The sequence below is a fragment of the Oncorhynchus masou genome, chromosome 6 (genome assembly GCF_036934945.1).
Source record: "Oncorhynchus masou masou isolate Uvic2021 chromosome 6, UVic_Omas_1.1, whole genome shotgun sequence".
NCBI classification, from domain to species: Eukaryota; Metazoa; Chordata; class Actinopteri; order Salmoniformes; family Salmonidae; genus Oncorhynchus; species Oncorhynchus masou.
In genome coordinates, this window is record NC_088217.1 from 3582192 (window position 1) to 3607232 (window position 25041).

A 25041-nucleotide genomic window follows, 5' to 3' on the forward strand; every position below is an offset into this window, starting at 1 on the left:
CTAATCAAGTCGTTCCGTCGAGTGTAATAGTTTCTACAGTGCTGCTATTCGGGGCTAGCTGGCTAGCTAGCAGGTTGATTGCGTTACGTTACCTTAAAAGAACGACAATAGCTGGCTAGCTAACCTAGAAAATCGCTCTAGGCTACACAATTGTCTTAGATACAAAGACGGCTATGTAGCTAGCTAGCTACGATCAAACAAAACAAACCGTTGTACTGTAATAGTTACTACAGTGCTGCTATTCGGGGGCTAGCTGGCTAGCTACGTTAAAAGAACGACAATAGCTGGCCAGCTAACCTAGAAAATCGCTCTAGGCTACACAATTGTCTTAGATACAAAGACGGCTATGTAGCTAGCTAGCTACGATCAAACAAAACAAACCGTTGTACTGTAATAGTTACTACAGTGCTGCTATTCGGGGCTAGCTGGCTAGCTACGTTAAAGAACGACAATAGCTGGCCAGCTAACCAAGAAAATCGCTCTAGACTACACAATTGTCTTAGATATTACTAAAGCTATAAACAGAAGCATTTCGCTGCGCCTGCAATAACATCTGCAAAATATGTGTACGTGTTCAGTGAAAATGCTTAACAATCATCAACTACAGTTTTAACACAGAAGCTGTTGTGGAACACAGTGATCCTGATTCCCTCAGCCAGCTCTCTGTGATCCTGATTCCCTCAGCCAGCTCTCTGTGATCCTGATTCCCTCAGCCAGCTCTCTGTGATCCTGATTCCCTCAGACAGCTCTCTGTGATCCTGATTCCCTCAGCCAGCTCTCAGTGATCCTGATTCCCTCAGCCAGCTCTCTGTGATCCTGATTCCCTCAGCCAGCTCTCTGTGATCCTGATTCCCTCAGCCAGCTCTCAGTGATCCTGATTCCCTCAGCCAGCTCAGCCAGCCAGCTCTCTGTGATCCTGATTCCCTCAGCCAGCTCTCTGTGATCCTGATTCCTGCCAGCTCTCTGTGATCCTGATTCCCCAGCCAGCTCTCTGTGATCCTGATTCCCTCAGCCAGCTCTCTGTCCTGATTCCTGTGATCCTCCCTCAGCCAGCTCTCTGTGATCCTGATTCCCTCAGCCAGCTCTCTGTGATCCTGATTCCCTCAGCCAGCTCTCTGTGATCCTGATTCCCTCAGCCAGCTCTCTGTGATCCTGATTCCCTCAGCCAGCTCTCTGTGATCCTGATTCCCTCAGCCAGCTCTCTGTGATCCTGATTCCCTCAGCCAGCTCTCTGTGATCCTGATTCCCTCAGCCAGCTCTCTCTGTGATCCTGATTCCCTCAGCCAGCTCTCTGATCCTGATTCCCTCAGCCAGCTCACCAGCTGTGATCCTGATTCCCTCAGCCAGCTCTCTGTGATCCTGATTCCCCCAGCCAGCTCTCTGTGATCCTGTTCCCCAGCCAGCTCTCTGCATCCTGATTCCCTCAGCCAGCTCTCTGTGAGCCAGCTGTGATCCTGATTCCCTGAGCCAATCCTGATTCCTCAGCCAGCTCTCTGTGATCCTGATTCCCTCATCTGTGATAGCCAGCTCTCTGTGATCCTGATTCCCTCAGCCAGCTCTCTGTGATCCTGATTCCCTCAGCCAGCTCTCTGTGATCCTGATTCCCTCAGCCAGGTGATGCCATTTCTGATCCTGATTCCCTCAGCCAGCTGTGATCCTGATTCCCTCAGCCAGCTCTCTGTGATCCTGATTCCCTCAGCCAGCTCTCTGTGATCCTGATTCCCTCAGCCAGCTCTCAGTGATCCTGATTCCCTCAGCCAGCTTTAAGTTACACGACACCACTGGCAGAACTAAGGGGATGTTCACAGCCTATGCAGTAATGTGAATCTGAAATGGCACCCTTTTCCCTATATAGGGCACTACTTCAGACTATGGCACTAGGGTGCCATTTCTGACTGCCTTTAATGAGGTTTAGGACTACAGAACAGGTGGCAGTCACTCTGTCTACTCAGGTTTAGCTAAGCAGGTGGATGAGCTGATGATGTGTGTCGTGTGATTACTGTTAAATGATAGCACAGTCAGTTTGTCATCAGGCCCTGAGGTGAGACAGACAGTGACGTTGTTATCTTGTGGTGAGTGAGTCAGGGAAGGATGAGTCTAGACAGACGGAGAGAAAATGAGAGAGAGGGACTGATCTCCTGGAGGGACACAGAACAGAGTTGTCTTTGATGTGGGCACAAATGGCCATGTTCATTGACACATGGAGAGAGACAGCAAGACAAGAGGGACAGAGACAGAAAGAGACACGGGAAGAAAGAGACACACAAAGAGACACAGGAAGAAAGAGACACAGGAAGAAAGAGAGAGACAGGAAGAAAGAGAGACAGGAAGAAAGAGAGACAGGAAGAAAGAGACACAGGAAGAAAGAGAGACACCGGAAGAAAGAGAGACACAGGAAGAAAGAGACACAGGAAGAAAGAGACACAGGAAGAAAGAGAGACACAAAGAAAAGAGAGGGAGACAGACAGACAAATAGACAGACTGAGGGGGAGGGAGACGGACAGACAGACTGAGGGGGAGGGAGACAGACAGACAGACTGAGGGGGAGGGAGACGGACGGACAGACAGACAGGGGGAGGGAGACGGACTGACAGACTGAGGGGGAGGGAGACGGACAGACAGGGTGGGGTTATATCCTTCCTGTTTGGCCCTGTCCGGGGGTGTCCTCGGATGGGGCCACAGTGTCTCCTGACCCCTCCTGTCTCAGCCTCCAGTATTTATGCTGCAGTAGTTTATGTGTCGGGGGGCTGGGGTCAGTTTGTTATATCTGGAGTACTTCTCCTGTCCTATTCGGTGTCCTGTGTGAATCTAAGTGTGCGTTCTCTAATTCTCTCCTCCTTCTCTCGGAGGACCTGAGCCCTCCATGCCCCAGGACTACCTGACATGATGACTCCTTGCTGTCCCCACCTGGCCGTGCTGCCTCCAGTTTCAACTGTTCTACCATGCCCATTTGAACATCTTGGCCATGTTCTGTTACCTCTACCCGACATGATGACTCCTTGCTGTCCCCAGGACTACCTGACCTGCTGTCCCCAGTCCACCTGGCCGTGCTGCTCCAGTTTCAACTTCCACCTGGCCGTGCTGCTGCTCCAGTTTCAACTGTTCTGCCTTATTATTATTCGACCATGCTGGTCATTTATGAACATTTGAACATCTTGGCCATGTTCTGTTATAATCTCTACCCGGCACAGCCAGAAGAGGACTGGCCACCCCACATAGCCTGGTTCCTCTCTAGGTTTCTTCCTAGGTTTTGGCCTTTCTAGGGAGTTTTTCCTAACCACCGTGCTTCTACACCTGCATTGCTTGCTGTTTGGGGTTTTAGGCTGGGTTTCTGTACAGCACTTTGAGATATCAGCTGATGTACGAAGGGCTATATAAATAAATTTGATTTGATTTGATTTTGATTTGACAGACTGAGGGGGAGGGAGACGGACAGACGGACTGAGGGGGAGGGAGACGGACAGACGGACTGAGGGGGAAGGAGACGGACAGACAGACTGAGGGGGAGGGAGACGGACGGACAGACAGACGGGGAGGGAGACGGACAGACAGACTGAGGGGGAGGGAGACGGACAGACAGACTGACAGGGGAGGGAGACGGACGGACAGACAGACAGGGGGAGGGAGACGGACTGACAGACTGAGGGGGAGGGAGACGGACTGACGGACTGAGGGGGAGGGAGACGGACGGACAGACAGAGGGGGAGGGAGACGGACAGACAGACTGAGGGGGAGGGAGACGGACAGACAGACTGAGGGGGAGGGAGACGGACTGACAGACTGAGGGGGAGGGAGACGGACGGACAGACAGACAGACAGGGGGAGGGAGACGGACTGACGGACTGAGGGGGAGGGAGACGGACAAACATTCAGACAGATAGGGGGTCGGCCATGTAGAGGTGACCCAGAGAACAGCAGGTTTGGGTCATAGTGACCACATCATGGAGAGGTGACCCAGAGAACAACAGGTTTGGGTCATAGTGACCACATCATGGAGAGGTGACCCAGAGAACAGCAGGTTTGGGTCATAGTGACCACATCATGGAGAGGTGACCCAGAGAACAGCAGGTTTGGGTCATAGTGACCACATCATGGAGAGGTGACCCAGAGAACAGCAGGTTTGGGTCATAGTGACCACATCATGGAGAGGTGACCCAGAGAACAACAGGTTTGGGTCATAGTGACCACATCATGGAGAGGTGACCCAGAGAACAGCAGGTTTGGGTCATAGTGACCACATCATGGAGAGGTGACCCAGAGAACAGCAGGTTTGGGTCATAGTGACCACATCATGGAGAGGTGACCCAGAGAACAGCAGGTTTGGGTCATAGTGACCACATCATGGAGAGGTGACCCAGAGAACATCAGGTTTGGGTCATAGTGACCACATCATGGAGAGGTGACCCAGAGAACAGCAGGTTTGGGTCATAGTGACCACATCATGGAGAGGTGACCCAGAGAACAGCAGGTTTGGGTCATAGTGACCACATCATTCTGGCAGGTTCTCTTTACATCTCAGGGAGCCAAACTATACGTCACTGGACTGTGAGAACAAAGACAAGTATACAGGGACAGGAAATGTACATTGACACACACTCACACACCAGGAATGTTTGTTGGGAAGAATTGGTGGTGTTCCACACACAGAAGCTTTGATTGGTAAAGTAAAGCCTGGGGGATGAAACATTTCTTTATCTCTATAAACTCTTCAACGATCAACATAAATCTGTCATAAAGCCTTGACATCGCAACATAAATGTAGGTTCGTGAAACAGAGTTGAACTCAACAGCTGTCACTCGCTGGGCTGCAGGCGTGGCAATGTGTCTCTGCAAGAAGTTGTGATGCAATGTAGAACCACCCTGTGTGTGTGTGTGTGTGTGTGTGTGTGTGTGTGTGTGTGTGTGTGTGTGTGTGTGTGTGTGTGTGTGTGTGTGTGTGTGTGTGTGTGTGTGTGTGTGTAGAACCACCCTGTGTGTGTGTGTGTGTGTGTGTGTGTGTGTGTGTGTGTGTGTGTGTGTGTGTAGAACCACCCTGTGAATCACCAGAAATCACGCATTGATCCGTTACACCGGAAACACCACAGAATCTAAAATAATAAAAAACTGTGGTTGCCATAGAAACACATCTACACTCGGAGGGCGGGGTAAATGTGGTTGGTTGATGTGAGGTCAGGACTTGTACGATAAGGTGTGGTCCTGTGCAGTCATTGTCATTGACTGAGGACCGCTATGTAGTTCAATGTGATTGCTTTTATTAAAAAAGTGTATTTTGTTTTGTTATTGTGTTTTCACTGCTCTCTTGTAAAATATGTTTTTAATCTCAATGTGACTCCCTGTTTCAATAAAGGTTTAATATAAAAAAATATAAATAAATATTATACCTCCCTTTTTATCCATGAGGCCATTCATAATGGTTATGTCCAAAAGTAACACTTTAAAATGATGATTTGCTTAGATATCATGTCAGTGGAAGTAATTTAGTAATAAATATGATAAATCGACACATTATCAGCTACAGAAACCTCAAAATGTTTAAATTCCACCCAAATTGAATCTGTGGAATTTAGTGCAGCAAGAAGAGGAAGAGAACGATGTGTTCAAAGAGGTTTTCAAGAACTGTCGTTTATCTACAAGGAGTAACCTACACACCTGAAAAGTATGACAGTTGATTATACCTGTGAGATGACGGGGCAGGACCGGAAGAGGAGCCAAACAGTGAAAGTGTCGTCATCGGAAGTTGAAGTCGTTACAGGGATAAAGTGCAGTGCGCAGGCGTAAGGCCACAGAGCGGTGATAGACTCTGGACCGCAGGACACTGAACAGTTCAAACGCAGCGGAGCCAGCGACTGGAACACAAGACTACAACTCCAAACTATCTCAGAAAGAAAGCGGGGGGGAAAACCCGTTAACGAGATGCCGGTTACAGAGAAAGACTTGGCAGACGATGCGCCATGGAAGAAAATCCAACAAAACACTTTTACGCGCTGGTGCAACGAGCACTTAAAGTGTGTGAACAAGAGGATAGCCGACTTACAGTTGGACCTGAGTGACGGGCTGCGACTTATCGCCCTGCTGGAGGTACTGAGCCAGAAGAAGATGTACCGAAAGTATCATGCTAGACCTACTTTCCGCCAGATGAAACTCGAGAACGTGTCCGTGGCGCTGGAGTTCTTGGACCGGGAGAATATCCGACTCGTTTCCATAGGTAAGATACCGTTTTAATTAATGTCACGTGGTCCCGTCTACCTGATGCCAATCGAAATACTTTTTGTTTGGAATGATATCCCAGTCACTTCTGTATTGACATTTTGTCTCAATTTGTATCAAATATATTTAGGTGATCCTAATGGAATGGGCTAGATAAGTTGTATCAGTCGTATGTACGGGATACACATGTATACACCGTCCAGCAAAATGCTCACTTGCAGGTTCCACCTCAAATGTAACAAATAATGTGATGAAGTGAATGGCTCAGAATATAACTAACAAATACAATAAAAGGAAGGAACAATTTAAAGTCCAACATGTCCGTGTTTTGGGAAGAGGGGATTAGGGGGGGGTAGGTGTTAAATTGTGGAGAGGAGAATCGGTCTAGTTGAAATGTTCAACAGTCGGATGTCCTGCATGGATGGGGGCACTGTCCCGGTGACTGACGGTGCCGTCATCACTAAACGTTGGAGGGCCTTGCGACCGTGTACGGAACGTCGCCTGTATTAATGGCACTTTCAAGACAACTGGAGACTCGGAAATTACCAAGCCATGACTTGTGGTCGGAATTCCGAGATGGATGGCTGTTCAAAAGATGCCCCCCCCCCAGTTGGGGCTCGTTTTCCGAGTTCCCAGATGTTTTGAACGCGGCACTATGCCCAGTACATCGGGACATATCTCATTACACCAAACGTCTTCACGGAGTCTTGCCGCACTACTGAATGGACAAGTCTGTTTGTAATGCAAGATGGATGAGAGCCTGTCTCTTTTCGGAGATCTAAATGATTTAGTGCGATTACAAAATGTAACTTATCATTCAAGACATGATAAATATGGTTTTGGGTGTTTTTAACATGTTCTATAACGTTACAGCGCGTTGGCCCTGCAGGGCAGCTAGGTAAAAGCTTGGCTATGTTAAAGATGCCTCTATAGCAAGCCACCACCTAATGATAATTTCCATCACAACCTTAGAGGGAGGCAACAGTAATAATTGCCTAAACACCATTTGTGTATTTAACATTCCTGTTAACCTAGTACTCACTAATACAACTGGGTAAATGATAAGTTGCTAGCTATCCCATAAAGCCATCCCAGAAAACCACAATTTTTTTTGAATTCTTCAGTGGTTTGGGCTTCGTCTTCAGTCCAGCGAAGAACTGGAAGTTACAAGTTTTGATAATGTCTAAGTATGTAGTGTCTGTCCCGCAATGGAGCCTTCATCCGCAAAGGGGCGTAGAGATTCCACCTCGTTGTGGACGTTCCCATTGACATGCAGCAGAATTGAAGAGTGCTTATGGGTAATGTGAACCAGGCCTGAGACTAAAGTCCACGTTGTGTCAAGTGCACTCAGGTGTGACCTCACCTGTAAAATGTTTTCGTTTGAGGACCTGGGGCGGGTGATGACTATAGATCCCCACAGTGGAGGTGTCCCATAAAACCTAGCCGTCAAACAGGGAATTGGTTCTAATAGTTTGTCCACCATTCATGTTTCCCATAGGGGATTTTAGAAACACTTAAAATAAGGGCTCTGTTTCCTGTAGGTTTACCCTGGTGTGATTTGATAGTCACATGGTCCTAGAGAGATTTACATGGTTATCATCAATATGTTCGTCCATATTTACTCTGATTCTAAAATGCTAATGAGCATCACAGTAGACATCACGCAAAACTACCAATCCCTGCACGTCATCTCTGGCTGAAACCTTTGCTGAACAAGTATTGTGTCCATGTTGAACTTGCACAACACAATTGACAGTATAGTCTATTTTTAAAGATATTTTGCAAATGTAATCGTAGTTCATCCAGGCATTCTTTGCCTCGATTCGAAGGTCTCGTCCAGATCATGACATTGGTTATTCTTTATGATAGCTAATTAGCTTTTCATTTTGGGGGGGGGGGGTTGATTATATTGATTAAAGTCACCTGGTCCTTGAGAGATGTACATGGTTATCAAAATGGCCGAGGCCGTTCATTGGTTGACTGCGCCCAACTCATAGGAATCCCTAGCCAGGTGACCTGTTTTTAAAATGGTGGATGTGCTCAATCGCAAAGTTTATGCTACTACTGGTTATTTCAATGACGAGTCCTCTCTCTGACGACAGGCACAACAATGATATTAAGTTGCCGAAATGCCACCTGCGTCCACTTTTATATTGGTGCGTTCTTAACAACCTAACCATGGCGAAACGTCTATTCCATGACTTAACCCTCACGTAACAATTTAGTCATTGAAATGTTTGTTGCCCAAGTTCCCCCACACCTTGACATGCATACAAAAAACTCACTTCGTGGGCTTGTTTCCATGCACAGATTTCGGGCAGTAAAAACCCTCTTGCTTCGCCTCTTCCTATCTGTTGTCTAATATATTAGGTAATGTCTCAGTGTGATTTAAGGTGCAATTAGTCTTTTAATTGGTTATCACCTTCTACCTATGTTTTTAGATTGGCAGATGTGTACAATGTTAAATCAATATTGGCAAGGTTTAATGTTGGCCATCTAGTACGGTTGGTCTTTTACAAATGGTAGAGGAAGATGCAACCTGGTCACAATTCTTGCTGGTGTGATGGCACACTGCAATGTTTCACCCAAAAATATATTATAGTTTATCAATGTTTACATATGAATGGCTTTTAATATGGTCCTACATTTGGCGAGAGGTTGGAAAGCTTTGACGCTGCTGTTCGTTTAACATGTGAATATTTTGAACGATTTGGCCATAATTGCCATGCACTCTGATAACCTCCACCCGGCACAGCCCTCAGAGCCTGGTTTCTCTCTAGGTTTCTTTCTTGGGAGTATTTCCTAGCCACTGGGTTTCTATCTGTATTGCTTGCTGTTTGGTTTAAGGATGGGTTTCTGTTAAAGCACTTTCACAACTGCTGATGTATGAAGGACGTTATAAATACTTTTGTTGTCCTGGTTTGTGAATTCATCTCTCTGTAGGTGAGGGGTTTGTTTGTTTGAGCACAGTCTCAGAACCAGCTGGCTGAGGGGACTCTTCTCTAGGTTCATCTCTCTGTCGGTGAGGGCCCCTGTGGGATCAAGTGCCTTTGAACGGATATGGTAGTAGGTGCCAGACGCACCAGTTTGTGTCAAGAACTGCAACGCTGTGTATCAATAACGGTCCACCACCCAAAGGACATCCAACCAACTTGACACAACTGTGGGAAGCGTTGAAGTCTACGTGGACCAGCATCCCGGTGGAACGCTTTGAACATTTTGTAGAGTCCACGCCCTGATGACTTGAGGCCGTTCTGAAGGCAAACGACGGGGCGCTACTTAATAGTTTTGTACACTCAGTTTATGTTGAGGAGGGTGGGGCTCAAGCTACATCTCACCCCATGACTGAGGAAAGACATCTGTATTGTCCATTGTAACTACACGTTAATGTACATAGTTTCTAATATTATATTTCTCCCCCCCAGTCTTCTAGGCCATGTTGTATAGCAGGCCCTCGTGCCAAGTTGAGTCCAACACCTCTTTGGAATCAACAAAGCATGCGAGGATTTTATTTGGTTGTTTATCAATTAGGTTGTGATGACTACGTGGTAGTGCCAGACGCTTTGTGTGTGCCAGCCTAGAGACCTCTCCGGCGCTCGCACTACATGTAAACCTTGTTTACCACCAAGAAGTGTTGGTAAATATCCATGTAACAGCTTGGGATTTACCTACAGGTTTCATTCCAGTGGTAAGCTAGGATTAGACGTTGCTAAAGCTTTGGAGGTCTCGTATATTGGCAAGGAGACATTTGCTCTGGACTTTGTTTTCACTGAGAATGTTGGCGTTTGTTGTTTTCATGCTGCAGGGGTTGTTCCTGAGGTTGCTGCTAATGCAGATTCCATGGTCATTATTGGGATTAAATATTGTTTAAGATGCCGGATAGTGCTAAGGATTTGTGGTCGGTATATTTTGTTTAGGTTCCGTCCACACCAGTCATTTTGGGTTGGCGCGTTTGTTTTTCATGTCTTTAGCAGCTTAGTTGTAAATTTATCGTGTTTACTCTTGTTTCTTTGGCTAGATCGCTCTTCATGTTTGTTTAGTGTGTTCTAATTTTCCCAGAAGTGATTTGGTTCTTCAATCACCATGGTCTGTTTTCAGTCATGCGATTTCTTGTATTTCTTTCCTTTGTGTTTTAGTTTCCGCCTTCACTATGGTGAAACACTTGAGGTTTTCTGGGTCTTTCTCGTGCCTTCGTAATGGTTAAAATCCACGTTGCTTTAACATCAGAAACATGCTTGGTCTTGTGTGTAATCGGGTGTTCTTCAGGTGTCCGACCAGTAATCCAAACCAGCAGGGAGACGAGCTTGACACACACACACACACACACACACACACACACACACACACGGCAAGGTTGGTTCACACCTGTGGCGGTTCAGCTGCCAAGGAGAAAGAACAGCGTGTGTTTATTATATCAACTAGGTCCTTATCTTTAAATCCCTGTATGAACACATTGTATTTACCCAGCCCATTTACTAGTTTAGAACGTCAAACATAACATGCATCACCATGGAAACGCCTATTATAGGGTGTGTGTGACCTGAGATCACTCCTCTTTGGTCTCCAGGAAGCATGTGGTTGATGGATGGTAGGGATGGTAACCTGGCAACATGATGGAGACTTCAAAGCTGAAGCTCTGGTTACCTAATAGTTTGTTATTGGCTTTAGATCTGAAAACCGTGAGTTAAGCGGCACAAGCTCCAACGTGATTATTAAGTGATGTACGAGACCCTTTTTTTTTTTTTTTTAAATGAAAGGTTAAAGTAAAAATGTAGCTATTCATACCTTGCAGCTGACGTCATAGATGAACGCTTAAAAAAAAAAAAAAAAAAAGTTGCATCTTTTTTGAGTACCATTACGACAAACAGAAACCATCCGTCAGGCTACATAATGCGCTCTATATACTCTGCTGTCGGCTGCCAAAACAAATGCTGTTATCTTGTTTTATAAACTGCCAAAAGATCCAGACCGAGTGCTGAAGTGGTTGGCAGCGATTTAATAACTTTAAAATTTTTTTTTTTTAAATAAATTTAAATATTTGTTTAAAATCAAATAAAAAGTGGACACAATGTAATGTTTGTCTTTGCAGTGCTCAATTTGTTTCCGGTGAATGCTAATGTTAGCAAGCTAGCTCTCTTCAGTTGTCTAAAGGATCGCTCGCTAGATGGCTAACTTACGGCTGCTTGTTCAACGGATGTGCTAGTTAACCTCCATTATTTGGTCAGTAGATAAGGCCACTGCTAATATAACTCATTTTAGCTAGACTAGCTGTCTTGCTGTGTGCTAGCAAGCGATTGCTGATGCTAATAGCTAGCAAGCGATTGCTGATGCTAATAGCTAGCAAGCGATTGCTGATGCTAATAGCTAGCAAGTGGTTTGTGTGTGCCACACTAGAGACCTCTCCGGCGCTCGCACTACATGTAAACCTTGTTTACCACCAAGAAGTGTTGGTAAATATCCATGTAACTGCTTGATTTACCTACAGGTTTCATTCCAGTGGTAAGCTAGGATTAGACGTTGCTAAAGCTTTGGATGTCTCGTCTTGCTCGTACACATACACAAACAAGCCGACATTAACGTGTTACATTGTATTTACACACACATCTGTCGTGACCAGGATGTGAGTCACTCTACCAGTCACCACTTCTCTATCTGTCGTTCTGCAGGACCAGGATGTGAGTCAGACTATTGAATATTGATTGATTTTTGAAGAGGAAGCAATGGCAGACCAGCTCACTACTTAACATTAATCCTAAATGAATGTTGACCTGAGAACCGACCCAGCCTTCTGCAGCACTAGATTCTGTCTGGGACAAAATGGAAGACAATTGAGTCTCTTTCACTATCCATTGTGTATTTTGAAGCTTTTTCCTGTGGTGCTCCCAAATGAATACAACTTACCTGCTTTATGACTCATCTCCCGTGATGCATGTTGACTTTCACAATCTTTAAAAATCAATGCTCCTCCACACACAGTCACTCACAGAAATTGCGACATGCTTCGCACACAACAGATGGAGATGAACAAAATGACATGCTTTCTGACGGGCCCTTCCCAACAATACAGTGAAACATTTTATATTTATTTTACCTTTTTATTTAACTAGGCAAGTCAGTTAAGAACAAATTTTCATTGACTCCCTAGGAACGGTGGGTTAGCTGCCTGTTCAGGGGCAGAATGACAAATAGAAGGGTAATGACCAGGAATTAATACAAAGAGCTTGGTACTGAGTCGCTGTGCATCGGTTCGGTGTAAATTATGTCAGTGGTGGTTGGTTTTTAAGATGTTTCAAGATGCAATTTTAATTGTATGAGCTTGGCCTTTTTATTGCTGTGTATTAGATGACTGTCATTCATATTCCATTTTTCCCAGCTCAATGTAACATCGACAGGTTTACACTAGCATTTAATACTGACAGGTTTACACTGGCGTTCAATACTGACAGGTTTACACTGGCGTTCAATACTGACAGGTTTACACTGGCGTTTAATACTTGGAGGCGTTGTGCCTTTACACCGGTGGGTGGACCATGTTATTTCCTTAGTGATGTTAAATTCGCTAACCCGTTCCACTGTAGCCCTGTCTGTGGATGGGGTGGGGGGGGGGTGTACTCGGCCCTCCGTTTCCTTTGTCTTGCTGATGTTGAGGGAGAGGTTGCCATGGCACCATACTGACCCACCCCCAAAATAGCTTGTCTCGTTGTCGGTGATCAGGCCTATTACTGGCGTGTGATCAGATAACTTGATTATGGTGTTTGGAATCGTGCACTGCCATGCAGTCGTGAGGGAACGGAGTACAGGAGGGAACCAGACAGTGAGGATCAGCGTGGTGTTACTGGGGGGCGGCCCGTCAGGAAGTCCAGGATCCAGTTGCAGAGGGGGGTGTTTAGTCCCAGGGTCCTAAGCTTAGTGATGCGCTTTAAGGGCACTATGGTGTTGAACGCTGAGTTGTAGTCAATGAATAGCAATCTCACATTGGTGCTCCTTTTGTCCAGGTGGGAAAGGGCAATGTGGAGTGTGCATCATCTGTTGGGGTGCTATGTGGGTCAAGGGTGACTGAGATTGCATACGCTATATAAACTCTTCCTGTCCAGGAGGCTCTAATACAGTAGTCGGTACTATATAAACCCTTCCTGTCCAGGAGGCCCTGCTCTAAAACAGTAGTCAGTACTATATAAACTCTTCCTGTCGGTAGATTGGTGAGGTTGTTGTCAGCCCTGTACTGCATAAGTTTGCCCTGGCCGAGCAGAACCCCTACACCACCCCTCCCCTGGGAAAGGCCTTGACGTGTTTTGAAGGCTGTTGAAAGCCTCCTTACCCCTCCCACACTCCTCACACAGACATGCACACACTCATCTGCTTCTCGTGAACTGTTACAAAACTTATGAGTCTCTAGAAACAGCGGTCATGCTGATGGAATCCTGCTCCATGTTTTACCGTCTCCGGCCACCGCAAGAGAGGCCCCCGGCCACCGCAAGAGAGGCCCCCGGCCACCGCAAGAGAGGCCCCCGGCCACCGCAAGAGAGGCCCCCGGCCACCGCAAGAGAGGCCCCCGGCCACCGCAAGAGAGGCCCCCGGCCACCGCAAGAGAGGCCCCCGGCCACCGCAAGAGAGGCCCCCGGCCACCGCAAGAGAGGCCCCCGGCCACCGCAGACTACTGGGAAGAGGAGAGGTTGAGTTATACTGGCATGGAGAGTTAATGATGGACTGGCCCAAATGGCTCCCTGCATTTTAGACAGAGCTTGTGGCAATAAGCTTCTTTTTTGAGACCTTACTCCGTGTCTGAATGGTGACCTTTAGGCAGTGGGGATTCACTCATTCCTCTGCACTCGGCAAGCAGAACATGGCCATTCATATAACTCCCTTCGTCTGCCATGTCACAGCAGCAGAACCGGTGTCATTTAACTTTGACCTTCTGCTTGTGAAATCAGGAGCTAGCCCCATAGCCCAACGGTGAGACTGTAACCGGGCTTTTCCCATTTTAATGGGATGTTTTCAGGCTATGGGTGCTGTTCAGCTTGGCTTAATTGGTGTTGAATTTCACCCAGGAAGGCACGTGTAACGCACCCCTCATCAGGGACTGATCCTTCACTAGAGACTGTTTAAAAAATAAAAAAACAAACTCTTCTGGTTGCTGTGACGAAGTTCCCAACTGAACTCTTGAGACCAGTTTTTAAGGATGAAATATCAGAATTGAACTTGTAACAGTTGTTGCTGTAGATCGCTTTCAATTTCTTTGTTTAGCTCAGGACAATGAGCTGTTTTATGCAAATCCTTTGATATCGTGACCAATCGAAACTCACTAGCTTCGCAACCCTTAGTGAATTGGCTGTTGGTACGTAAGCACTACCTAGCATGCTTGTTAGCGCCCACATTAGTGTGACGCTAGGAGAGACTCCGCTATATGCTGCATGTCGGCCTACGCAGTAGGATCAAATGGTTCTCTCCCTAAAGCTTCGTGTCCCCTGCCGACTGGAACAACCACAGAGCATGCTCCACTTGCCTGGCCGCCATAAATTGTCAGTCTTTCACTTTTACAATGGGGATAACCAGACAGATCAGTTTTAGGTTATGCCTCCTGGAATTCCTTAGTGTGCCCCCCCCCCCCCCAAAAAAAATGGGTTTTGGCGACGAGGTGCTTGATTTACTTCCCCAGTGATTAAATGATAAATACAATGAGTCTCTGTGCTTTTTGAAGGAACTAGCGCAATTGCTAACTATCATGCTAGAACATACCCCATAGACTGCCATTAATTGTGCTAACACTAGTTAGCATTGGCTTGCTAAACTATCTCCGCACTTCCTTCAAACTGGACACAGAGACATCAAATATTATATCCACAAGTTAATGTGACTCTGGGTCAGTAGATCGAGGGCCGCATTGCCCAAATCCTGAAGTGACCCTTTAAGGTCCATGCTACAACTAGGTTCTGAAGTTTGACCTGGTTACCATAAGGAGGAAAGGCCCTGTGGTACCACCTCTGTCATTGGGTCCTGTGGTACCACCTGTCATTGGTACCACTACTATGCAGTCTACAGTGAAGGTTTGGGTCCTGTCCTGCGCCTGCCTTCCTTCCCTCGGAGGCTTTTATGCTGCTCAGAATGACTCGGTCTTCAAGGGCTGTATCTCCATGCTGTGACTAAATTATAAAGCCTGTTTTTTATCACTGCAGGGTTACTGTGACATCTCAATGTTCAGTAACCTATCGTCACAACCTTCACTCACTGTCGTAGGGGTGGGAATGTTTTAAAACGTTAAAATGTTTCAACGAAGTTGATTCGTAACTGAAACCACTTTTTTTTTTTTCTCTGCGCATTAAAATCACAGTGCAGCATTTTCTGTTTTTTTTTATTGCCTAACTAGGCGATGGGCTATAAAAGCCTGAGGTAAGTTCATTTAAATCAAACCTGAGGTGAACTTTAGACTGCAGTGAATCGACAAGGGATGCTAGACATGGTGAGATACAGATTACCAAGACAGTCTTTCTGCTCTTGCTAAACTCAAATGGTATTTGTCACATGTGCCGAACAACAGGTAGACTTTAGAGTGAAATGTTTACTTTACGAGCCCTTAACCAACAATGCAGTGTTAAAAAAAAGTAAGACATTTGCAAAATTACGAGGCACAAAGAGTGCCGTTACAGAGTAACCTTACGGTGAGATGCCAAGCTGTTGCCAGATGAGTGCCCATGCCTTTTCAGCCTCCTGAGGGGGACGAGGTGTTGTCCTCGTCACATGTTTTTAAAGTCTAGTAATTCTTCTTGATGGATGATATGGTGGACCCTGTGCCCTTCACCTTCCCACTTCCCCCTCGCTCACCTTCTCTCCACATGGATATCTGGCATCTCACAACCTGGTGCCACTCGGACCAGGCCACAATACCACTCTGTTACAGACGGGGGAAAGCAAACACGGGGCCTGAGCTCTGTGGCCTCTTATCATATGATCTCATGCAGCCATTAAGTTTATTTAAGGAATTTTTCACCTAACCTCCTCCCTCTCTCAACCCCACCTCATCCCCCTCTCACCCTCAGAGCATGTAGGCATAACCTAGCCTGTAACTAGGGGTTTAGTGAAAACAAGAACACTGGGAAAGCTTCTTTTTAGACCAGCTTCCTGACTACTCAGTCCTCTTAAAGGTGAGTTGCTGCTCTGTTATTGGAGTATGAGGTGGGGCTTGGTAGTTAATAAATAACTCTGTTTGTCCCCCCCCCCCTTTGCACAACATGGGTTTACGTCATTCACTCTGGAGTAGCTGTAAGCCTCTGAACACACCCTAACTCACCGGGGTGGCTGCGAGTTGAGATTTATCTTAACGTTTATATTAGACAGAAGCTGTTTGGCTAATATAATGTTTTTTGTGACATGCTTTGTAAAACAGGTGACAGTGAGAACATGAAATACATTTAAGCACATTTATTGTAACTAAAATACCTCGTTTAATTAATCAACTCAGCAGTTTTTGTTTTTCTGTGCCTGTGCACCGTAGCCCGAGACTGCTGCACCGTTCCCTGGGACTGCAGTGCAGAAATATCAGAAACACGAGATTTAACTTCATTTAACCTTCTAGCGCCGTGGTCACCAACCGGTCAAACGTGATCGACTGGTCCATCTTTAAGGCATTCCTAGTCGATTGCCAAATATTCCTGTAGATAAACAATGATAAAGCCTCTTAAGTGTTTCATTCTTCATGGGCTGTTGGCAGTAGGTGCACCTGATTTCCACTGCCTGGCGCGCCGGGTAGGTGAACTTGCAATTTTTTTTTGAACCATTTCATGCGTCTGAAGATACAAACTGCTTTCCTGGCGGGCCAGAGAGCAAATGAAGTGCACTGTCTGTTTCTGATGGGAGACCACTCTGGTAGGCCTGCATTATGATCAAATAGCCACATTAGTGTACTTGGCCACAGTTTAAACTTAACGTAAGTACAGCCTCAGTGTTCACAGTAAATGTCAGCTGGAGGTTTTGACAAAGTTTAAGTTTGCGCTCAGCAGACCTGACAGTCAATACAACGTAACGTTCGTTTACAGTTGGTCTATGAAGATGTCGTCCGTCATCAAACTTGTCGTTGTGAAAAAGTATAAAAACAAAATTACAGGCTGCGTGACATCAGCAGCCTGGTCTGAATTAGCATAACGGGTGTTTTTTTTAATTTTTTTTTTACACCAGTAAACCCATCTGTAAAAAAATGACTTCACTATACGTCAATTTAACAAATCAGGCAACTAAAAGCAACTTCCTAAACCAATGTTTTGGGTTTGTTTCTAGCTTGTTAGCTGACGAGCCAGTTCAAGTAATGATATCATAGCTGACAATGTGTTTAAACTTTGACCCCGTCTGGGTCAACTATAGTCAGTTTACAGGCAGTCCACTGGAGTTAAAGCGAATGCTGTTTTGGCCATAGACAGTTGTGGCATTCTAATTGTCTAGAGTCATGTCGTTAGACGAGATATAAACCAGCCGTATCACCTCGGGCAGTGATTACAGCTGTGAGTCTTTCTGAGCTTTCCACACCTGGATTGTGCAACATTCTGTCCGTTATTCTATTCAAAGTTTTTCACGCTGTCAAATTGGTGGTTGTTCATTGCTTGACCACTATTTTCATGTCTTGCCATATTTTTTTCAAGCAGATTTAAGTCAACTCTGTTACTTCCCCCTCAGGAACATTTTACTGTCTTAGTAAGCAACTCCAGTGTAGATTTGGCCTTGTGTTTTAGGTTATTGTCCTGCTGGAAGGTGACTTCATCTCCCAGTGTCTGATGGGAAGCAGACTGAACCAGCTTGTCCTCCAGGATTTTGCCTGTCCTTAGCTTCACTGTTTATTTTTAATCCTGGATAAACTCCCAAGTCCTTAAATACAAGCAGACTCATAACATGATGCAGCCACCACTGTTTAAAAATATGGAGAGTGGTACTCGGTGCTGTTGGCTTGGATTTGCCCCAAACACAACACTTAGAACAAGATGCATGTTTTTATGTAAAGTCACTATTTTTAGTGACAGGGTGTATTGATATACTTTGAATGGTGTATTTAATGTCTGCTTTTATTTACCCATCTACCAATAGGTGACCTTTGTGAGCCAATGGAAAACCTCCCTGGTCTTTGTGGTTGAATCTGTTTGAAATTCACTGCTCGACTGAGGGACTTTACAATTATCTATGTGTTGGGTACAGAGATGAGGTAGTCATTCAAAAAGCATGCTAAACATTATTGTACACAGTGAGTCTGCAACTTGTGATTTAAGCACATATTTTACTCGTTCATTTATTTTGCTTTGATAGAGGTTGAATAATGAATGACTAAAGACATTTTTTTTTTTTTTTTTGTCTAAACATATTCCACTTTGTGTGGTCCCAGTGATGGAATTCTCAATTTAATCAGTTGTAAAATCAGTCTGCAACGATGTGGAAAGTCAGGGTGTAATTACTTTCCGAAGGCTGTGTGTGGGGTGGTTCGTGTGTTGAGTCCGCTGTGCAGCATTGATGGAGATGGAGCATAAATTGAGTAATGGTTGTTATCAGGAAGCTGTTTGGTAATAGGGTGTGGACTTATACTGGAGTGGCAGCAATATCCTTTCACTCTCACTTTCTCTTCACTCATTCTCTCTCTCTGGTGTCGGCTGAGAAAGTGATTGAGATGCTGTTCCTTTGTTTGTGAATCATTAACTCAAACACCGGTGATTTCAGGAGGTGGAGAAATTGTCCTGTAGTTTTGTCTCCACAGCTAGATGACTGCACCTAAAATGGCACCCTGTTACCTCTTAATGCTTTACTTCAGGGGATAAAGCCTGAGATTGCAAAAGTGTGTGTGTGTGTTGAGCGTTGGGTAACCAGGTAAATGACGGAGGCTCTGCCTGTGCATGCCTCGGTTTGACGAGCTGTGAATTATAGTTGATGTTAGGGAATACAGGCAGCTGCCAGAACACACACTTTGTGGTATAGTCTCATTCCCAGATGGTGCAGTATTCCCTTCCCTAACTGCACTACTTTCTAACCAGAGCGCTATGGGCCTTGATCAAAAGTCATCCACTACATAAGGAACACGGTGCCATTTGGGACCGAACATACCGGGCATTTAGAAAGTATTCAGACCCTTTGACTTTTCCCACGTTTTGTTACAGGATTATTGTTGAATTCATTTAAATCGTTTATCTACACTAACACCCTGTTGGGGGGTAGTAGCTGTTCAGCAGTCTGGCGGCTTGGGGGGGGGTAGAAGCTGTTCAGCAGTCTGGCGGCTGGGGGGGGGGGGGGGGTAGAAGCTGTACAGCAGTCTGGCGGCTTGGGGGGGTAGAAGCTTTTAAGGAGCTTTGCACTCCAGTACAATTTTGACCATTTGTTTCATACCAGGTAATCATGTTTTTACTGTTCTGCGAGTTGTGTAGGTGCCTTTTGGTTAACTGCAAGTGGCCTCTGGCCACGTTACCATAAAGGCCTGATTTGGTGGAGTACTGCAGAGATTGTTGTCCTTCAGGAAGGTTCTCCCATTGACACAGAGGAGCTCTGTCAGCGTGACCATCAGGTTGTTGGTCTTCTCTCTGGCCAAGGTCCTTCTCCCCAATGGCTCAGTTTGGCCAGGCGCCCAGCTCTAGGATGAGTCTTGGTGGTTCCAAACTTCTTCCATTTAAGAATGGAGGCCGCTGTTGGGGACCTACCATGCTGCAGAAATGTTTTGATATCTTTCCCCAGATCTGTGCCTCAACACAATCCTGTCTTGGAGCTCAACGGACAATTCCTTCGACCTCATTGCTTGGTTTTTGCCCTGAAACACTGTCAACTGTAGGACCTTTATATAGACAGGTGTGCCTTTCCAAATCATGTCCATTCAATTGAATTTACCACAGGTGGACTCCAAGTTGTAGAAACATCTCAAGTATGATCAATGGAAACAGGATGCAACTGAGCTCAATTTAGTCTCATAGACAAGGGTCTGACTACTACTCATCTTCTCTGCACTGTACGTTCACTTTCTGCCACTTCATAATCTAGTGTTTCCCCATGTTGTGTTATCAGTGAGTCGCTATGGGAACAGATCAGAATAACACACTGTCCTCAGAACTGTCTTAACAGGCTCTGCATGTAACTGAAAGGTACTCACGGGCAGTCAGGCACGGCATGAAACTAGTTTTGCGTGTTGACATGGCAACCTGAGTCAGCAGTCTGGTGATTGGTTGGTTTGACCTTAACCTCGAGACCTGGTGTTTCAAATGGCTGAATGGCCCGCCCCTTTCCTACCAGCAACATGGACGTCACCCAACAACAAATCACCAGTTTGTGATAGAATTTGGCATTTATAATGTTTTTTTCCTGGTGGTTTAGAGCCGCTACTTGTAAACTCAGCAAAAAATGAAACGTCTTCACTGTCAAACGCATTTATTTTCAGTAAACTTAACATGTGTAAAATATTTGTATGAACATAAGATTCAACAACTGAGACAAACTGAACAAGTTCCACAGACATGTGACTTGCAGAACTGGAATAATGTGTCCCTGAACAAAGGGGGGGTCAAAATCAAAAGTATGTCGGTATCTGGTGTGGCTACCAGTTACATTAAGTACTGCAGTGCATCTCCTCCTCATGGACTGCACCAGACTTGCCAGGTCTTGCTACCCCACTCTTCCACCAAGGCACCTGCAAGTTTCCAGACATTTCTGGGGGGAACGGACCTAGGCCTCACCCTCCGGTCCAACAGGTCCCAGACGTGCTCAATGGGATTGAGATTCTGGCTCTTCGCTGGCCATGGCAGAACACTGATGCTGCTCTCTTAGTCCCCATGCCGTTTCCTGTCTTAGAGCGGCAATACATCTGCAACGTTTTTAAATCAACTTTTCAGATTTTGCAACTATCCTCTGCTGTCCAGCAGTGTACATCAGATCCCAGTGTTTGACCCATGAGAAACACAGTACAGCAGTCATCAGTCCTGTTAATCTCTGGGTGTATTCCAAACCGCACACCTATTGTCTATGGGGCCTGGTTATAGGGTGCCATTTTACTACAAAGACCTTGGTCTGGGATTACACTGCCTCAAACAGGTCTGTTCTGGTCAGGGAGTGGGTCTGGGGACTGGACGTCTCTGGAGCTACCTGCCTCCACTGTCAACAAAACGCCAAGATGGCGTCCCCTGGCCACCTTTTTAGTAAGGGCAGTCAGGGGCGGCAGTGTAGCCTAGTGGTTAGAGCATTGGACTAGTAATCAAAAGGTTGCAAGCTCAAATCCCAAGTTGGTACAAAATCTGTCGTTCTGCCCCTGAACAGGCAGTTAACCCACTGTTCCTAGGCTGTCATTGAAAATAAGAATTTGTTCTTAACTGACTTGCCTAGTAAAATAAAGGTAAAAAAATAAAAAAAAAGGTAAGTCATTGTACCAGTAAAGAACTAATAGCCCCTCCCCTTGGCCCTCGGGTATAGTGAGAAGTAGGAATGCTTGGCTGTGAGATCGGCACGGCTCCAGCTTCAACCATAACAATGACAAGCTTAAAGTTCAGTCTTGAGACCCAGTTGCTTCCTGGGGGATTTACTTGGAAACGGCGTAAAATTAGGAAGTTAACTCTTGCGTTCCTCAGGTGGCATAACGGTTATTTGGATGTTGACCAGACAAACGGCTTGTCTGAAGTCCTGTTCGCCAGTTTAGACAAAGACGTTTCATCTCATCAGAAACTTGATGGAACCTCGAACGTCCTTTTTCATAACCTGGTTGTCTAGATTGTCAGACTAGAGACATTCTATCCAATGGATTTAACATCAGACATGACTCAACAATGAGCATCTGTCGGGACTGAAATTATTCTTATTTTCCCCAACAGCCCTCTAGTTAACTAGTGTTGGCCTGATGTCATTGGTCTCTATTGTTAATGATAGATTCATCTTTCAGCTATGGTAATACCCACTTATAGAATAGCACTTAGTTGTGGAGATCAGGGTGTGGCCAGACACCCAGCACAAACACTGCTGTGTTTAACCAGCACTTATTTGAAGTGGCAACAAGGAGAACCCGATTGTTTACTGAGATGTGTGTTGAAGTTGTTCTATGTGGTAAAATGGATGCAGGCCTTTTAGAATGAGTCAGGTAGTGTTTTTTTTAGGTCTGTTCAGTTAATAAAGCAATCACAATTTCAATTTTGACAAATAAAAATATTAAATGGTCTCTGCATTGTGGGTTGACTGCTGAAACAATACTGAATAAAACAAGATATAGAAGTCCCAGGATGGTAGTGGCTGTCTCACTTCACATTACTTTAATAAAATATTTAAGTTCATTACATGTTTTATTTAAAGACTTAGTTCTAAGTCTAATTTTATATAGAGCCACTTCCTGTGTTTGACTGCCTCAAGTAATGCAAAGTATTTTGCTGTGATGACACACTGTGGTATTTCACCCAGTAGATATGGGAGTTTATCAACATTGGGTTTGTTAATTCTTTGTGGTCTGTCTAATCTGAGGGAAATATGTATTCATTTGGCAGGAGGTTGGGAAGTGCAGCTCGGTTTCCACCTCAGTCTGTGTGCACGTAGGCAGACCTGGCTCGAAAGAAGACCGGCTAAGGCGACCGTTCTCAATTGCAATGCTCAGTCTGTACATAGTCGAAGATTTCCTTCATTTTGGGTCTGTGGTCAGGTATTCTGCCACTGTGCATTCTCTGTTTTGGGCCAAATAGCATTCTTTAAAATATATATATCTCCATCCGTCCAGGGTCAATTAATTATCCTTGTTTTCTCATGTGTTTAGGTCTAATTGTGCTGCTGTCCTGGGGTTCTGTGGGGTGGTTTTGTGTTTGTGAACAAAGCCCTAGGACCAGCTTGCTTAAGGGGCTCTTCTCCAGGTTTATCTGTCTGTAGGTGATGGCATTGTTTTGGGAATCGTTTCCTTTTAGGTGATTTTAATTTAACGGCTCTTTTCTGGATTTTGATACTTTGTGGTTATCGGCCTAATTCTGCTCTGCATGCATTATTTGGTGTTCTACGTTGTACACGGAGGATATTTTTTCAGAATTCTGCATGCAGAGTTGGTGTTTGTCCCATTTTGTGACAACCATAAAGGGCAATGGGTTCTATAACTGAATTATTTTTTTAGCCAGATCCTAATTGATCCGATTGATGGCATAGAATGCACTTCTTGCATTTTCTTAACTGGTTCACAGCGTTGTGGAAGTTATCTGTGGCGGTGATGTATAGGGCAAGGTGTATATAGTTTTATTTTGTGTGCTCTAGGGCAATGGTGTCGCTGGAATTAGTATTTGTGGTCTTTTTTGGAACGCCATTATTTTTGTCTTAATGAGATTTACTGTCAGGGCCCAGGTCTGACAGAATCTGTGCAGAATATCTAAGGTGTTATTTTAGGCCCTCCTTGGTTGGGGACAGAAGCACCAGATCAGCAAACAATAGACATTTGACTTCAGATTCTAGTAGGTTGAGGCCTGGTGCTGCAGACTTTTCTAGTTCCCGCGCCAATTCGTTGAGGGTGGGGCTGCATCCCTGTCTCACCCCAAGGCCCTGTGGGAAGATTTGTGTTTTTTGCAAATTTCAAACGCACACTTGTTTGAACATGGTTTTTTATGTTGTGTGTTTTACCCCCAACACCACTTTGAACAATTAGTATAGCAGACACTCATGCCAAATTGTGAAAGCTTTTTGGTAATCAACAAAGCATGAAGACTTTTCCTCTGCTTTTGTTTGTTTGTCAAGCAGGGTGAGTAAGGGGTCTGTCATGTTGTACTGTAATTTGGTAAAAAGACAATTTGACATTTGCTCAGCACATTGTTTTCACTGAGAATGCACTAGTCTGTTAATGATAATGAAGAGTATTTTCCCCAAGGTTGCTGTTGACGCATATAAATTTGTCTCCACTTTGGGGTGATCAGTGATTGATTCCAAATATTGTGGAAGCTTAGGATGATAAAGAGTAAGTATAGCCCGTTGGCGTTTGGTCAGTATATTTGATATATATATATATATATATCCCATTTAGCAGACGCTTTTGTCCAAAGCGACTTACAAGTCGGCTGGGGCCACTACTTTTACATATGGGTGGTCCCAGCGGGAATCGAACCCACGACGCTTGGCGTTGCAAGCGCCATGCTCTACCGACTGAGCCACATATATATATATTTCATTGAGGATACCATCAACACCACAGGCCTTTCTGGGTTGGCGAGTTTGTATTTTATGCCTCATTCAATGTCATTTGAGAACCCAGTGGGTTATGGTAGTCTTTAATAGTTGCTTCTAAGATTTGTATATGGTTTTGTGTTAGAGCCCAAAAGATTCTAGTGGTGGTGTCTCTGAGACATCCCCCCCCCCCCCCCGGTGAATCTCCCCTTTCAAACTTGTTTCCTTCCCCCTCGTTGCCTCCTTTCTCCTCTTGACTGCCCCTCCCTCCCATGGCCACCCTATTGCTTCTTTCAAACATGTTTTCTTCTTTTTGCTTTGTAATTGAGATTTATGCTTAAAGCCTGGTGAACCCGTATCAGGGGTGCGGCGGCGCTGTGTGACTGTATAATTCCAGGCCAGAAAACAACCCAGAGTGGTTTGTCATTTCTAACGTCTTGGCTTCAGTTTCTTAATGCATACAGCCAAATGTACCGATGACACTGCAATCCGGGCCAGACCTTTCTCTCCCTTTTACTGTAGTTCAGCTCACAATGATCCATGTAGGATAGGATTCCTCTAAGTCCTACTTCCACACTAGATGGTTTCTAGAGCAGAGGACAGACACCATCGTGTGTGTGTATATATGGTGTTTCTATAGTAATATGACTCTTGACTTCAGGGCACTCCGACCAGTGTTCACACTGGATGTGTAACCAGGCCAGCTCAGTAGTTTGAAACGCCCAATGT

At 45.3% G+C, this 25041-nt stretch overlaps 1 protein-coding gene across 2 annotated transcripts in view; it reads left to right on the forward strand.

Moving 5' to 3' along the window:
- Nucleotides 1-5783: 5783 nt before the first annotated feature.
- flnbl (filamin B, like) overlaps nt 5784-25041 on the forward strand; it is a 94099-nt gene continuing 74841 nt past the window's right edge. Inside the window, exon 1 of one of the 2 annotated variants that reach the window (XM_064967396.1) lies at nt 5784-6205. In XM_064967396.1, the coding sequence (XP_064823468.1) occupies nt 5914-6205 (292 nt within the window). In that variant the 5' untranslated portion in view covers nt 5784-5913. The remainder of the gene's footprint in view (nt 6206-25041) is intronic. The other variant, XM_064967395.1, reaches the window with a different exon arrangement.